Below are 16,929 nucleotides of genomic sequence, written 5' to 3'. Positions count from 1 at the left end.
TGTTTTGTCAGCCAATTAATTAAATTTGCCCATAACTCTATTTTCTCAGAAACACCTAACTTATGTTGCCTTGGGCGGTGCTGAAGCCAATTACCAGAGAAAAAGAGAAAATATTAAAAATTTAACTGCTGTAACTTTTTTTTCGCCTTTTTCGGTGCTAATGTGGGAAGTTTTCAGTTAAAAAAAAATGAAAAATTGGGTAGCTCTAGTTTCCAAAGCCATTGACCTTCTATTAACAAACAACGCGTGGAAAAATAATTTTCACCTAAACTTAGTTCAATGATGAAAGTCATTTGCAACCTGAATTAGTTACGGACGAACAAGCAGGCCTAAGTGTGTTGTTTACACTATACTCTCTTATGTGACAATTTCTTTTTATAGTTTTCTGAGGTAGATTTTTGGTTGATTGTTATCGCCAGGCTACCAATAGAACGAACTTTGATTACACCTGTGCAATGCAAATCTTTGGAGGCAATTCAAGCAGAGACAGAGTTATACTGTGACTCAGGCCATTGCTGCTCAGGGCAACTTTCTCCAACTGCTCTCTTTTAAACACTGTTTCTAGTGTGTAGCTATTTTACGCATTCATGGATGTTATGCCATAATTTGCATGATAGTTTGTGGTTGTATAGTTGAATGGTGAGTCACTATGTTGATTTATGGATAGATTACTTTTGAAATCTGATCTTTTAGATTCGTTAAATCTTACAGAAATTTCAGTTTTCACCATTATTGATTTGTTTACTATGCTGAGCATTCTTTTTGAATAGTAGAAACCTTTGTGTTCTGTATACTACTATATGGTCAATTTCTTAATTGGTGCTTACTTATATATATATTATAGGTCGGCTACTATACTATTATGAGTATGATCGCCCTACTCTATATAATATATATATATATATTATATATATATTAGAATTCAGCCTAGAATGCTTTTAGAAGCACCAAACCCGTTAGTGTTTCTAGGTTTCTAGCGCCTTGGATCTACTCCTTGATTACTAATAGCTCTGTGGATTAAACCACTGTTCCACTACCACCACCTACCACCATCATCCAACCTTACATTTTTCCTCCAATAGCTAAAAACTCAAAGCACCACCCTCTTGGTGCTTTTGAGAGAGTATCTAGCTCAACTCTATATATATATATATATTATTCTTTCCTATTGAATATGCTTGGGACGTCGTATGTTTTATTTAGGTCCCATTATTTTCTTTGTCCTCGAGTTGATCAGTCTCGCCAAAAAAAAGATCAATTATAACTTTCTCATATATGTGTAGTACTTAACTTGTTTGTAGAAGTAATACTACTCAGCATGTTTTGTTGCAAATTCTCAGGAAGCTAACAAGCGTAACAATAACTGGTTGCCCCCCATGGGCAATTGCTGCTATGCTTGTTCTGGCTTCAATGAATTCATGACTTACTAAGGTAATATTATTTATGTCTTATAAACAAAACAAAAGAGGGCAATTTTTTTTTTCATTTTCTCAATCCTCCTGATTTGAATGCAGGAATCCACTTTATCTAGCTGTCATATTTGTTGCTTTTCTTGTGGAAAAGCCCTTTGGGTACAGCTAGACATCTCTGGCGAATTCCGCAATGGCGCTGTGAGTGTAAAAGCCACAGAAATTCCCATTTTATTCTTTGATCAATGATGCTAATCCTATTTAGCCTGATATTCATGACCTTTTTTTTTCTCGTAATTCATGCGCTCATCGGCTTCTTTCTTTGTCCACAAAAATTCCTTCCGACTGTAATGAACATTCTCAAAAAATTAGCAGACGAAGGGCAACAGCCTGCTGCTCCAGAGCGCGGCGGGGCCCCGGAACTTGATTCGAAAGAGCTTCAGGAATGGCGTGTATAGCAATTCAACCTCGGATGATCGTCCAATATATCATCGCCGGAGAGTGGGGTCGAGTATTCAAGAGCCCATCAACAGAGTGATTAGCATTAAGAATAGCTTACTAGAAATATTGGGTTTGTCGCATATGACTGGTTCTTTCATCATAGCGAGTTCTGGTGCTTTCATGCTTTGTGAGATGTCCTTTATATTTAGCTTGTAGTCTTGGAGCGAAGGATGTATGGTGAATTGGTGAATGTTTTGATTCACCTGCTTCTGTCGAGGGGGGGGGGAGAGGGGAAATAGGTTTTGGTCGGGTAGCAGCACCATTTTTAATTTTATAAGTTTAGGGGTTGTGAGATTAATGCCTGTTAAAATATCCATTTAACACTTATTTCTTGTCCTTAATATTTTTTGGTGATTTCACATGTCTACGCTGAAAGTACTAGTTGTATAGAAACGATGTTTTGATTTCTGAAAGTACTATTTTTCTATTTGGCTGTTAGTTTGTCTGGAAAGGGCATGAACTGGGCTTGGGGGGTGGGGCTAGAAACCTTTATGTTAACGCCTCTGGCTTACTGGTCGTCATGCGGCATAATTGTACTTTGGGCTAATCTCATATGTATTAGAGGTACGCTAAGTGCCCATGAGATTATGTCAGAACCTGCTATACCACCACAGAGAAGATAAAAGTAAACGTCCTTGGCCGCCACAAAGATGTGATTTTTCTTTATCTCTTTTCTTGTCTGTTTTATGTGTTTGAAATTATTATTATTATTTTTTTTTTAGAGATAGGTAGTACGTTATCCGCTTCGTTTATTTTATTTAGAAATAAACTTAGCTGAAAATATGAATTAACTAGGATATGAACTTGGAACCTCGAGTACCAACCATAAAACCTTTTGCCACTTGTTTTAGAGACGGTCGGTATATGTTCGAAATTGTTGGAAAGAGCAACTTGCATGATTTTTGTGGTTTTTCCAAGTAGCGAAAGTAAAATTGCTACACATGCATGGCTGCTGCAATTACGGAGAAGATGAACTTGCAACACAAAGGGGGGTGAATATAATTATACCATATGGATATTTGTTGTCCTTGTACAAGTTTTGTGCTGCGTCCCTTTACGGCATCCATGCTTGCTTGGCTCTGAAAATCTCCATGTTCATCCTCGGGTTTTGTGACACAACTAAGAGCTGTAACCACAAAATCTTAGGTTTGTTGTTTTCGTTTATGCTTTTAAATCTTTACCAGACAGAATTTTCATTCAGCACTCGCCACTTGACGACTAGTTTCAATAGCATCTCACTCTAAGCCATATCTGTGAAAGCAGCATCATCTTCCTCGTCTCCGCTGCTATATGTTTCCAGATAGGCCTCTTCACCTTCAACCTGTTATATAAAAAAAAAAAAAAAAAAAAAAAAAATCCAAAGCTAAATCAGATGATAATCGGCAGAAAATTTGCTTTCCACATGGTTAGACACTCGTACAAGAAAGAAGGAACCTAGAAATCTCACATCTTCTATATCAAAAAAAAAAAATCTAATTTTCTTATGAAATGACCATTTTCTACTAGGCCATGAAAGAAGGGACCTAGAAATCTCACATCTTCTATATCAAAAAAAAAAAATCTAATTTTCTTATGAAATGACCATTTTCTAGACCATGACAGAAGGAACCTAGAAATCTTACATATTCTATATCAACAAAAAAAAAAAAAATCTAATTTTCTTATGAAATGACCATTTTTGAGCCATTCACCTCTGAAATGACTAGCATATTCTAGTTTACTTCAAACAGTGATAAAGAAAAAGTCTTTAATGGTCAGGAACCAAAGTGCAATATATGATAATTAAGAGACTAAACTGTTAAAGTGAGACACACAAGGGCAATTTGGATAGTACCAACCATTTTACCCCTGACCTCCTCATAGAAAAAATGACAAAAGAGGATATGCCGATTCATGTAGGTTTCAGTGCCCACAACGGTGACAAGCAAGTAGACACCACCAGTATCTCAACTAGTAGCGCCTTACAGTTTCCTACTTTTTAACACAAGGACATGTTGCATATCCTTACCTCAACGTTATCATCTTCCAATAAAGCGTCATCAACTCGCAAAATTAAGTCTTTATCCTCAAAATCCTTATCAGCCTTCATCTGATCCTGCAGATTTTTGGAATATTAGTACAATTGTTCTTAAGAAAGTAAATAATTAAGACGAGCAATTGAGAGAGAGAGAGAGAGAGAGAGAGAGAGAGAGAGAGAGAGTCTGTAAGTAGGCAAGAAAAAGTTCATACTAGCTGAGACTTCAGCATCTCAATTCGTTCCCGCAAATTTGAAATATGATGATTTAATGCCTTCAGCAAAGAGCCAAAAGTATCAGAAAAATAGTAAGAATTTAGTTAAATAAAACAGTTAGTGTGGAAGAGATAAAGCTACTATCATTTTTACCTCCCGTCTCTGCAGTTCTATAGAGCGTGCTAAGGCCTGTCTCCTTGTCAACAGATTCCTGGGCTTCAAAGTCTGCGGACGCTGATAGTTCTTTCCACGGTAAACAATGATTGCATAACCTTTGGTAGTTTTATCAACCGAAATCAACACACCCCCACTCTCAGCCTCAAGAGAGATTGCTAGATGCTTTACTTGCGCAAAGTTTTTTCCATTCACAAGAATTTTGACTAGCTCTCTATGCTTCCAGTTTAGGTGCATGTTTTGTACTGTTCCATCAAAAACCCCTCTCTTCCCTGAAGAAAAATTTTTTTGGTACAACAATGGTAAAAATGAATTGGCTTCATTGATATATCAATAAATGATTCACTCATTTTAAAGAAACAATAAGATAAATTTTTAAAGAAACAATAAGATAAATTTATAACAGCCCTGGTCCTTACCAACTAGTAAAAAGGCTCTCATCTTGAGGCCCATCTTGCGAAATAAGAAACGCTCCTCATCAGTAACAGTTTCTAAATCAGTTGGAAGCTCTGCTGGAGTTAAGTATTCTTGCACTTTGGCCAAAGCTTTCTCTGCTTTTGCAACCTTTGCTTTTGCCTGGTAAATCCAATGAGTAATACATGCAAGTTGTGGTCATTAATATGAGTAAGAGGTCCTATGTATTGCACAAACAACTAAGATATATTCGTGTTCATTATTCATAAAGGGCTAGGCTGTCCCTGCTGGAGCTTCTGTTGAAATGTTGTTTGAATAGAACTTCTTGGAGAAATATTACCAGCTATTTCAATCAGATGTAGAAGTTTTTAAATTGGAGCTTCCATTCTTGGGATGCATAAAAACCTATTTCAGCCGCTCTTTTGCCACAAAAAACTCCAGATTCTTTTAGCAGCAAATGCTTAGCTATTGATTCTCGGAGAAGAGAAGTCATTCCAGAATCAAGGTCAAACAAACAAAAAAACATAGTGAAGGTTGGTAAGAACTTACAAAGACTAGTTTTCTCTCAAGGAATCTCACTAGAGATGCATGTTTTGCTAGTGTCAATTCCTTCTTCATTTTTTCCCTTGCTTTGCTGCTTAATGGGTTTCCCCACCGAGAATTTGCTTCAACAGTTTCTTTAAGAGTACCGGCGACTAATGGACCCTTTGAAGCTTTCGCTTTCGACATAAGAGAAGCTGATGCTTTCAACCGAGCTAACTCTTCCTCATCCTGTTGTACAGTGGCTAGCTGTTGTTTCTCTATCAACACATCACGGATTGAGGGCATTATGAAGTCATTTCCCCTGTAGAATACAATATATTCTTTGTTCCTAGAAAGAAGTGTTCCCCCTGTCAATTTCTGCAGATGACTCGTGAATTCAGGATTCATACTGCATTAGGTGAATAAGGGGATAGTAGTCTGACTAAGTACAATATGGACTATTATGGCATATAAAAATAACTTGAAAGATAAGAGCCAGAAGATCAGTGTGAAATACGAAGCTTTTTTTATTTGCTTAACTATTAATATCCTTAAGCTAAGGGCCTCGGCCTCAAACTACAGATATGAAAGCTGATAATAAAAGTAAATTTAACATTACAGTTTCTTCGACTTCAATCTGATCCAGAAAACCATAAACAAAGTTATCCATGGGAATGTTTCTAAGAAAATAAGACATGTGCGACAAAAAAATAGGTCATGCACAAGATAGTTAGAGATAAAATGGGCTGGCTTCAGGCCCATAGGAGGAGGAAAGCAACTTGCTTAAGGAACTAACTGAGAATCAAAGCACCTAGACAGTTTTCTTGCTCACATATAAAAGACCAATCAAATTGGGACATGCACTCTTACAATATGTCGTGCTGATTACCTTGATTTCTTCTGCCATTCTCTCGTTAGATGTATTTGGTATGCCGCGCTTTATAGCTATCTTTGCAATAGTACTTTTTTCCCATAACTTCACCATAGCACTAGCTAAGCCTTGGTGCAGCTTGTATCTTCCTACAACATACGAAAATAGTAATTAAAAGATCAACGGAAAATGAATAACAAATACATACAAATGTTATTTTTCTCGTTTACCATAATAGTTATGTTTGATACCTAGAGCGAAGTGAGGAGGCATTGTTCTGGCCAGTCTACGCAGATAAGTCATGTCCCTATTTCCTAGAGCTCGTTTAGTCTTGTATGGAAGTAGCCTGAATGGTGGTTTGTAACCAGGAACTACGCTAGGAAGCAAGTCAGCGTCAACAGGAACTGGCATTCGGCCCGACCAATCCTTGAATCTTGGGCCCAACTCATCCAACAAACTGTCGATTTTAGATGTATCTGTAAATCCCTTATAAGGATTCAGAAAAGCCATAGTAGGCTTGGCATCAGAGATACTTGAAATGCTACATGACTCCATCTTATTCCCATCAACATTATCTGTACAATCAACTGTGGAATGAGTGTATTTGGGATTAGACTCAGTATTAGCTACTTTAGGGTATGATTGCACACAAGGAAGTTCATAGCTCATTCCCCTAAATAACACAAGTGATCTTCCAGATCTCCAAATCACAAGACCTCCAGTTTTATTCTGCAAAAACATATGAAATAAATATTAAATTGAATATCATAGATACACTCCAAGATAAGACGCCTTAGAATCTTAGATAGATAGTAAAGTGAAGATAAAGTTAAAAATCAGATGTAGCTAAAAGATAGCAAGATTATCCTAACAAGTTGCTGACACTAAATAAAAATAGGCATAAAAAATACTATAGTAATGCACTATCCATTGAACAATTTAGAAAGTAATGGGAGTAACTAAGATAAACTGCATTTCCGCTATTTCAGAAACTATCCATTAGAAATCAGAGTAACTGGCAAGTAGATTGTTTTGATTAACATAGTATGAATGATTTGTATTAACATCCTGGGTGCATGAGAATATAGTGGAACAAAACTAAGAAGCACCTAATTTTTAAAAAATACAATAAAATATTCAATAGTAAAAAAGCCAAAAAGGACTGCAACCCTAACCTCTAAAATCTCATGTGTCCTCTTCATGTTCAGACTCGGTGCACCTTCAAACCGCAATTTAACCACCTCAGCTTCCCTCCACTTCTCATGTATGCTCTCTACCACAGCCTCTGTAACGCCTGCAGGTCCCACCTTCATCCTCTCTTTCATCCTTAATGCAGCATACCTAAGCCTTCGCAGCTCATTCTCTGGGATGGTTCTCTCTGCCAGTTCAGTGTTGCTCTTCCTACTACCAATATGTTCCCCGCCACTAGAATCTCTCTTCCTTCCCCATGGCAATGAATCTGGACCCATGAACTCAGCGATATTCTGGTCAGAATCAGAACCATACCCCTCACCAGATTTATCAATTGGAACGCCATTATCTTTATTGGGTAGCTTCTTTATGTGCATCGAATTCCTAAGCTTCTCCACTATCTCACTAGTACTGCGCTGCTGACTTCCTACATTATAATGATGACCTCCTGATCGAACATGACTGGTCGTTTCAGAATCCTGATAGTGTTTAATGGAATTATTTACATCATCTCTTGGAGAAACATTGAACCCTTCAGTGATCAGTGAGCTCTTCCTCTTGTATTTATCTACACAATCAGTTCTGTCGACATCCAACATCCGATTAGACTTGCTTTGTCCCAAAAGGGCATTTCGGTTTCCATTCAGCAAAAGGCCTCCCCGTGTCTCTTCCTCTCTTTCAAACCCTAAATCAGCTAATCCCTTCTCAGTTTCATCCTCGGAATCCAAATGGGTTTGTCTAAGTTTAGCTCCATGGACCCAAGGAGCATGCGTCGAGCGAATCCCCAAATAAGTATCCACAGGGTTAGCATTCTTAGGATTTTCATCCATGGAACGCAGAGAGGTCCTCTCAGAGCTCAATTTAAGATCATCATTCGTATCACCAATATTCTCATTCAATTTTTCCGCTATCAAATCCAACCGACTCTTTGATTCGGAATCCAATCGACTACTCCTAAATTTAGTTGCAGATGCTAACGTGGGGTCGATGGATTTACCTGTAGCAGAGGAATCCTCCAACAAATCAAAGGACGAATGAGAAATTGGAATGGGAAATGAGCTACCGTTCTCCTCCTCTTCCGACCTCTTCTCCTGCCACGGGAATCGCGACCGTTGAGAAGAGATCTTCACGGACCACCGCTCTAAGGTTTGGTCATAGAAGTTAGGCCGAAGCTTCTTCTTCTTCTTCTTCTTCTTCGTCTTCATCTCCTTAGCCGTGGCCTCGGATGTAGCGGATTGCGATTGGGATTGTGGGTAGTAATCCTCTTCGTTAGGGTTTTGGAGAGCGTGGAAGGAGATATACGCGTCGATTCTGTGAGGATTGGAGCGATAGGAGAGAACACTGTGCCTTTGTGGCGCAGGGAGGAGAGGATACGAGGAGAAGAGAGGAGAGGAGGAGGGAGATGGAGGAGGACGAAGATGAAGAGGAGGGTTCCATGGGAGTGGGGAGGGGAACGCCATTAGAGATGCGAGAGCGAGCTCGAGTGAGGATTGGGGAAGAAGACAAAGTGAAGCATAGCGAGCTCAGGGGAATCAACGCAAACGTATATGGGCTTGGGCTTGAACTTTCGTAAATTGGGCCTAATTATGGGCCTCGTAGTATTTAATCCTTTTACAAAATGCATTTGTGAAAAAATAGAAAATTACTTATATATCCTCGCAAACTTTAAAATTATCTTGCACGCAGACTTTTTTTGAAAATAACCCTACAGAATTTTTTAATTTGATAAACAATTCTATAAAAAAAAAATTGGCAAACTAACCCTTCTTTTGTAATGTAGGAGCCACGGGCCCATGGTGAAAATTTAGTTTACCGCTTCATGAAGACGATAAATAATTTACCGTTTTTTTAATTTTTCACCAAAATGGTAAATTATTCACCGTCTTTCTCTTTTATTATTTCGTTACCGCTTTTATAAAGGTGGTAAATAGTTCATCGCCTTTAAAAAAAATTTCACCATGACTTCTATATGGCAAAAGGAGAATTATTTAGCCAAATATGTTTTTAGTAGAATCATTTAATCAATTATAATATTTTTTAGGATTATTTAGAAAAAAAAGTCCCTTGCACGCCTCTCCAAACTTTAAATTAATTTCTACATCTCTGGTCTATCTCTCTAAATTTTAAATTACTATTTTATCAACATCTAGTAACGATAGAATACGAATTCTACGCAACTATGTATATAAATCTATATAGTTATCAGTGTTCACTCACATCTACATGGCAAATAATTTTGATTTATTTATACTATGGCCACATGGTAGACAAATTCAATCAAAAATTAGAAAAAAAAAAACCTTTTCTATTTTTGGTAAACTCGCCGCTGAGCTTGCCGCCATATATGAAAGTTACACATATAATAATATTATTATGAAACTAAGACCTGTGATATTATATATTATATAAGATATCTATGAGAGGCTTGAATCTAAAGAAAACTTTTGTTTATTAATTGAATAAAAGGAGTTTAATTGCGCAGTTCTGATCATGTATCGCTTAAACAAGCTCGCGTTACATCATTTGTAAATTGCGTCCAACTTTGCACTTATTTACTTGGTCGAATAGTACAAACACTAATAAAATAAATATAAAAGAGGGAAAGTACAACTATTTTTTTATGTACATAGATCTAGGTTCAATTCTTATATCTATCCATGTAAAAAATATTATATTATATATTTTATTTATATATATATGTATGTATGTATGTATGTATGTATGTATATTGAGAGAGAGTGAGAGGTTTTCACAGCATACCTCTCACACGGTCCTTGTAGGCCACGATTGTTTCTCCCAGAATTTACTTCATTTTTTAAAAAAATTCAAAAAACCAATTTTACGAAAAAAAAATTTTATATTGGACCAAATCAGCGAAAATTTATTTTTTGATCTGAAAGTAATTTTCAGTACAACAAACCAAACATATTTTACTATGTTTTTTTTGAGAGATAGGTAGCACGCTACCCGCTTCGTTTAATTCATTTAGAAATAAACTTAGCTAGAAATGTGAATCAACTAGGATTCGAACTTGGGTCTCGGATACCAACCGCCAAGCCCTTTGTCACTTGCTTTAGGGACGGTCGGTAACATATTTTACTATGTTATCTTCACTAATTAACGCGTCTATAATAGAAGCAATTTTAAGCATGTTTTTGACTTATCAAATGATTCTGAACCATGCAAAAAATATAATAGAGAGTTTTAAGTACCGAGTCTAGTTCTTCCATGTACTATAAAATATAGTTTCCAGGAAATTAACTTTTTGTACATCATATTAGGAAATTAACTTTTTGTACATCATATTAGGAAATTAACTTTTTGTACATCATATTCTACACCTTTATAAGAAAACGTAATTTTTAATATTAATGTGGAGGTGTCTCCTTATTTTGAGTTAAGTAGGGCCCAGTTTAAACTAAAATTATTATTATTATTAGTATATATATATATATATATATATATATATATATATATATGAGTTCGGCTATTATGCTATTAATAGCACAAAACACTTGGTGCTACTAAGTTTTCTGCTGTTAGATCTACCATTTTTATCATTTTCATCCGTTAGATCATACTATTCAACCAACCACCCACTCAACCCTAGGAGGCCCACATCATCCTAAGCACACATCTCTTAATTCAATGGCCAAAAACTTAATAGCACCAATGACTTGGTGCTATTAATAGCATAGTAGCCTAGTTCTACACTTCTATATATATATATATATATATATATATATATAGAATTAGGTTAGAAAAATATTAATAGCACTACATCATTAGTACTATTAAGTTTTTGACTCTTGGATGAATCGATGTATGGTTAAGATGATAGTGGTCTCTAGGGTTGAGTGGGTGGTTGGTTGAATAGTATAGTCTAACGGGTGAAAATAATTAAAGGAGCTGATAAAACGGCAGAAAATTTGGTAGCACCAATACTACAACAAAATTAGGTTATAGAAACACATTTTTGGGACACTTTTATGTAAGTGTCCTATTTATACCAATTTTTTTTTAAAAAAATCTACTAATATCTAAATATAAAATCTAATCTAATCTAAAATAAAAAGTTTCTCTATTCAATCAATCCCACCCAGCCTACTCGGCCCCATTACAAATAGAAAAGAAAAAAAAAAATTTTGATCACCATTTCCCCTTCTTCTCCTTCGCCGCCGTAGCCGATAAGGTAGAATTCCAGCGGCTGGAGTTCGGCCGCGAGATCTCTCAAGGACCGTAAAGATCTACGGGCGCCACGTGTCCCTCCGCCACAAATCGCTATAGGAGTGGATACCAAACATCAAGGCGGCCCTATATAAAACGACCCCCACATATAGCAACACTTTTAAAAAGTGTCGATAGTTTAGCCAGCAGCACTTTTTTGATCTGTACCGACATTTAAAAGTGTCGCTGTATATTATTTTTGTTGTAGTGCAAGCATTTGGTGCTATCGATAGCATTATAGCCGGACTCTCTCTCTCTCTCTCTTTTTATATATATATATATATATATATATATATATATATAGAGTTGATCTATGATACTTTTACAAGTATCACCATCATGGTGCTATTAGGTTTTAAGCCATTGGATCTACTTTTTGATTATTAATAGCCCTTGGATTAAACACTATTCCACCTACCACCATATTCAACCTTACATCTCTCCATCCAAGGCTAAAAACACACAAGTATCACCCCATGATACTTTTACAAGTATTCTAGCCCTACTCTCTCTCTCTCTCTCTCTCTCTCTCTATCGTTATATATATATATATATATATATATATATATATATATATATAAAACTTCAAACTATCATCGATGATCAACGATGATAGAAAAAAAATTTGTTCAATAATATCTATCAGCCGTATCGCGTTGGTAATTACACTAGTATACACGTAATTAAAGAAGAGATTAATTAATTATGCTACAATTACAAACAAGAAGTTGGACCAATAGGAGAATGAGCTTACAATATATCTTTGACTCACATTAGAGTGTGATATATGATATTATTACTACTTAATCATATCATTCCAATTTTCTCACTAAAGACTTTTCTAATTGCAAGTTCATTGGAAGAGGGGAACATGCCAAGGTGAAAGGTATACGTATGATTCACATGCTTCCGATTTTGACCATCCTCGAAGGTTCGCGCACGTGCCATGCATACTTTGACCAACTATTCCCCTCTCTCTTAAAAATGGAACCCACTTAGCTTTCCAATTAACCCCGTTTAATTAATTTACTTCCCACCTGCACTATAAAAGAAGTACTTAAACACCTAAGCACGCGTTAGATTATCAACATCAACATGTTTATATGCACAGGCCCCCTCTCCTCTCTTTCGTATATATATGGATGGCGCCAAAGCTTATAATTATGTTCCTTCTCGGCTCATACATGCATCCGCGTTAGTCCCAGTATTTATGCGTAATTAACTCTCTCTCTCTCTCTCTCTACATGTACTTTTATGTTCATTGATCATTAGAAGCCCATAGGAATCTTTGCAGAGTTGAGTATTAATTCTCTCTTAATCGATTCTCTGTTGATTCTTTTTCCAAGCAGTTCTTAATTAATTTGGACTCAAATGGAAACTGGGTGGTACTACTCTTCCGAGGGCAGTGACATGGACTTCTCCCAGACACTCTCTGATGGCTACTGGGGATCCTTCTGCAGTATTGATAATGGGTATATATATAGTTTCCCTTTGTTAATTTTTCTAATTTTTATTTTTATTTTTAACAGTGATGATCTGTAGATTTTATTAAAACCACTCTTGGGTTCGAGTCATAGTTGGGGGGCTCGTGATAACTTTGTAGAGATACAAGCAAGCTTCTAAGCCTCAGAAAGAAAAGAAAAGAAAAGAAAAAGTATATGGTGGGTGTGTTTTTTAGTATCCATATATGTTCATATAAGGGTATACATGCATATTGATTTTTTTTTTTTTTTTTTTTTTTGGGTTCATGGTTTTTGTTACTAGTTTGCTTTGTTCTTAATCTTTCAGTGCTTTTTCTAGATTAACATTGCACTGCAACGAGAATGGTGGTGCAAATTCCATGAATTTAGGCGCAGATCAAGAACAAATGCAGCTTTATCAGGTGAGGTTTTATAACGATCTATCAATATTCTTTTCCATATAAATTAATCTGATTTTTATATTAGAAACTGGAGGTCTAACTCTTAATGCATATATGGCGTCCAGTTACTATCTTCTAAAATGATTTGATAGGACGGAAGTATTCGTTCTTTTAAAAAAATCTCTCTCTCTCTCTCTCTCTCTCTCTCTCTCTCTCTCTATATATATAATTATAATTTAGCTCGGGTTACTGTACTCTTATAAGTATAGACTCTTTTGTACTTAAAATTTTCAGCCGTGGATAAAAAGATATGCGGTTGGATGATAATGATCTTCTAGAATTGAGTGGGTGGTTAGTTGAATAAAAATGATCAAAATAGTAGATCTAACGATCGAAAACTTATGAATATAAAAAAATCTATGCTCATAAGAATATACTAGCGCGAACTATATATATATATATATATATATATATATATATATATATATATATATATATATATATATCCAGGCTGCTGAAATTCAGGATTGCAACATATATATTCAATAATCACAGTTCATTCTTATTCTTTCCTGATGACTGTAGTGCTCATCATAATATATTTGTGAGTTCCATCAACAAAGATAATATTTTAATTTATGGGTGAAAAAAAAAATTTTCTGGTCGGTAATTCTATCTAAGTATTAGCTGTAATGGTGAATTCTATATAAGTATATACTAGTTGTAATGGTGAAGAGATTAACTCTAAGATGTCAACTACGAGTAATGTAATTCTAATTAACTAAAGCTGTTGAAATTTCAACTCAACTTTAATTTAATTTAATTTATCCTTTTCCTTAATTTAATTAGAAACATAAACTTAAAAATATATTATATTATATATTTTTGACAAGTTGGCTATTGACAGATGAACATGCAAACGGACAATAAACAACTTGCAGAAGAAGAAGAAGCAGCAACAGCAACAGCAGCAGCAGCAGACGAAGACTTAGTCTACGAGAAGAGAAAGCCCTCATCATCCTCATCATCCAAGAAATCATCCTTCTATTTCCCAACTCCCTCTTTCGATCTCGATCCGTCGAAGGCGAAGCTCATCACTCCCACTCCACACAGCAGCATCACCGCCATGAGATCTCACAACCAAAACCTCAATCCTAAATTCCCAACTCTGGAGAGAGATGGCGATGCCGACGACGTCGCGATCATGAGGGCGATGGTCGTCGTCATCTCCTCGACTTCCTCGTCCTCGTCTCCGTCCTCCCCCTCGGTCTTGTCCAACCCGCCATCGCAGGACTACTTCCCAACCACGCAATCGCAGCGACGAGGAAACGGCAAAATTGGAGCCTTTAAACGTTACAGTAGATCAGATCTCACCGCGAAATCGGAAGCTGAGGATAATTGTAATTATGGTCAGAGCATGATGAAGAGGTCTATCCTTATGCTGAGGAGGTTGAGCTCCTTCGAGGGCCGATCGCGGGAGTCGAAATCGACCAGTAACCAGTTGCACCATGTGATATCGGAGCGGCGAAGGAGAGAGAAGCTAAATGCAAGCTTTGAGGCGCTAAGGATGCAGCTTCCTCCAGGAACTAAGGTAATTTGATTTCATGAATAATTGTATTGTATAACTCCATATATTCAACACTTCAATATATCATTTAAAACATGAGGTTTTGAACTATTTTAGACTACAAACTACTTTTCGATCCTTTAACGAAAAATTAAGATTGAAAAGGTTTTCAGTTGAGATCCAGTTAGTTAATTATCTGTGCTTCGCTTTCCCTGCTGATGATAATTAATGATTACTAGTACAATAATTTTAAGAACCAAATATTAATAATTACAAATTTACAATTCCTTTCGCTCATCTCTCTTTGTTATATATTATTATAGCTTTTTTTTTTTTTTTCTGATCAATTTGAGTAGAAGGACAAAACTTCGGTGCTCATCAACACAAAGAACTATGTAAACACGCTTCGATCGCAAATCTCCGAGCTCAAAGAAAAGAATCGAAGATTAGAGACGTGTCTTATGATCACAGATGAGGGTAAAGAAGCTAGTCATGGATTAAATGGAAGGGCTCAAGTTCGACTGATCAAGTGCTCGTCTCCGACGACGTCGGAACTGCAACAAATTAACCTGACAATAACACTCAGGGTGGAGTGTGATATCATTGAGCTGGTTCTCCACATTCTTGAATGCCTCAAAGTGATTAGATCTATCAACTTGATATCAGTGGATGCGTACACTTATTCTCCTCAGATGAATTTATTCGCGAAAGCGAGCATAAAGTTTGGGATTAAGGTATGGATATATATATATATATACTGATCATCTGAATATATTTTCGATTTATTCCATGACAATTCAGTTTAAAAAAATTTTAAAAAAATTAAAACTCTACCTAGTGGTTAATTTGTGTCTCTTATTAGCCACATGAGAACTAGTTATTCTTATTAACTAATGGTAGATGTTTCCATGTATACTTGGTGGTGTTCATGGACATCAAGTCTAAATGTAAAGTGATGATCAAAAATTTTTTTTTTTTTTTTTGAGAGATAGGTAGCACGCTATACTCGCTTCATTTATTTCATTTATTTAGAAATAAACTTAATTAAAAATGTGAATCAACTAGGATTGGAACTTGGATTTCGGATACCAACCACCAAATCCTTTGCCACTTGCTCTAGGGACCATCGGTGATGATCAAAATATTAATGCTAACTTAATTTGTAGGCTTCTTCCTTGTAAACATATGAAAATTAATTCATCGCAATTCGCAACATCTAAGCTCGGTTATTTTTTCTATTTTTTGTATTTTTCTCTTGTGCTCATAAATGAAGCATCACTAGTTTTGCAAATTGCTGTACGCGATGGGCGGTAAATTTGACCGACCACTGAGGGGGACATCATTAAATTCATAAACCCAACCAACTAATCCCCTCCAACTTATCTCTCATAATAAATTTAGGATATATAATTGATTAATTGTTGGCTAGATACTAGATTATTGCATCAAGCCAAATTAAATTGGGTTCATTACTTCATTATCTTGAATTAGATTAACGAGGTGTACGTCGTTGTTAATATAATTAATATAATAATAGTGGTTGTTGATAATGGAACAGGACTGTGACTGGGACGAGGCACTCTTCCACGAGGCGATGACCAGGGCTGTTGATGACGTCATACTTAACACCGCCACCCCCATTATCTCAGAACTCAGCCGCCTCTTCTGATCGCCGCCCCATCCGTTTTGCTGATTGTTTTGCTAATTATTTACGTATATATATATACATGGAATGCTTCAAAAGGTGGGTTAAAGAGGGCTCGCTCTGTATGTACAGTTGCGCGTACAATTTGCTAATTATTTGCACGCATTCAAAAGCAGTGGGATGCTTCTCGGATGTATCATATTTACATTGGAGCTAAGTTTTTGTCTAATTAATTATGATTTAGTGGTTTAGACAGTTTTGGTAAAGCTTCTCCGTATCATAAATTCGTTGGGAAAAGGAACTCGCTCATTTGAAAA

General features: G+C 36.2%; 2 protein-coding genes across 3 annotated transcripts; one reads left to right on the top strand and one right to left on the bottom strand.

Moving 5' to 3' along the window:
• LOC109722278 (CRM-domain containing factor CFM3, chloroplastic/mitochondrial-like) lies at window positions 2,774-8,823 on the bottom strand. The gene is made up of 9 exons (XM_020250265.1): window positions 7,297-8,823; window positions 6,373-6,850; window positions 6,140-6,270; window positions 5,278-5,628; window positions 4,734-4,890; window positions 4,294-4,586; window positions 4,140-4,199; window positions 3,919-4,005; window positions 2,774-3,231 (listed from the first exon to the last, which is right to left on the bottom strand). Exons 1-9 carry the CDS (start codon window positions 8,770-8,772, stop codon window positions 3,151-3,153), a joined length of 3,114 nt encoding a protein of 1,037 aa, XP_020105854.1. The 5' UTR covers window positions 8,773-8,823; the 3' UTR covers window positions 2,774-3,150.
• LOC109722010 (putative transcription factor bHLH041) lies at window positions 12,686-16,851 on the top strand. Of its 2 annotated transcripts, none has more exons than XM_020249852.1 (6): window positions 12,686-12,753; window positions 12,889-13,011; window positions 13,340-13,421; window positions 14,308-14,991; window positions 15,324-15,701; window positions 16,526-16,851. In XM_020249852.1, the coding sequence occupies exons 2-6, from the start codon at window positions 12,911-12,913 to the stop codon at window positions 16,634-16,636; spliced, it is 1,356 nt and encodes a 451-aa protein (XP_020105441.1). In that variant the 5' UTR covers window positions 12,686-12,753; window positions 12,889-12,910; the 3' UTR covers window positions 16,637-16,851. The 2 variants fall into 2 exon arrangements, with proteins under 2 accessions (XP_020105441.1, XP_020105440.1); XM_020249851.1 differs by having other exon boundaries at window positions 13,328-13,421.

Source organism: Ananas comosus, linkage group 16 (genome assembly GCF_001540865.1).
Source record: "Ananas comosus cultivar F153 linkage group 16, ASM154086v1, whole genome shotgun sequence".
NCBI lineage: Eukaryota > Viridiplantae > Streptophyta > Magnoliopsida > Poales > Bromeliaceae > Ananas > Ananas comosus.
The sequence above is the reverse complement of the archived record's forward strand: the minus strand, read 5'-3'. Positions and strand labels throughout refer to the sequence as shown.

Bases quoted from the DNA above. Each gene is read 5' to 3' on its own strand.
- LOC109722278 (XM_020250265.1), bottom strand. From the start codon at position 8,772: ATGGCGTTCCCCTCCCCACTCCCATGGAACCCTCCTCTTCATCTTCGT. The intron at 6,851-7,296 runs GTTAGGGTTGCA...ATGTTTTTGCAG, and splicing joins GGACACATGAGATTTTAGAG to AATAAAACTGGAGGTCTTGT. The intron at 5,629-6,139 runs GTAATCAGCACG...AGTCATCTGCAG, and splicing joins GAATGGCAGAAGAAATCAAG to AAATTGACAGGGGGAACACT.
- LOC109722010 (XM_020249851.1), top strand. From the start codon at position 12,911: ATGGAAACTGGGTGGTACTACTCTTCCGAGGGCAGTGACATGGACTTC. The intron at 13,012-13,327 runs GTATATATATAG...TTAATCTTTCAG, and splicing joins TTCTGCAGTATTGATAATGG to TGCTTTTTCTAGATTAACAT. The intron at 15,702-16,525 runs GTATGGATATAT...ATAATGGAACAG, and splicing joins GCATAAAGTTTGGGATTAAG to GACTGTGACTGGGACGAGGC.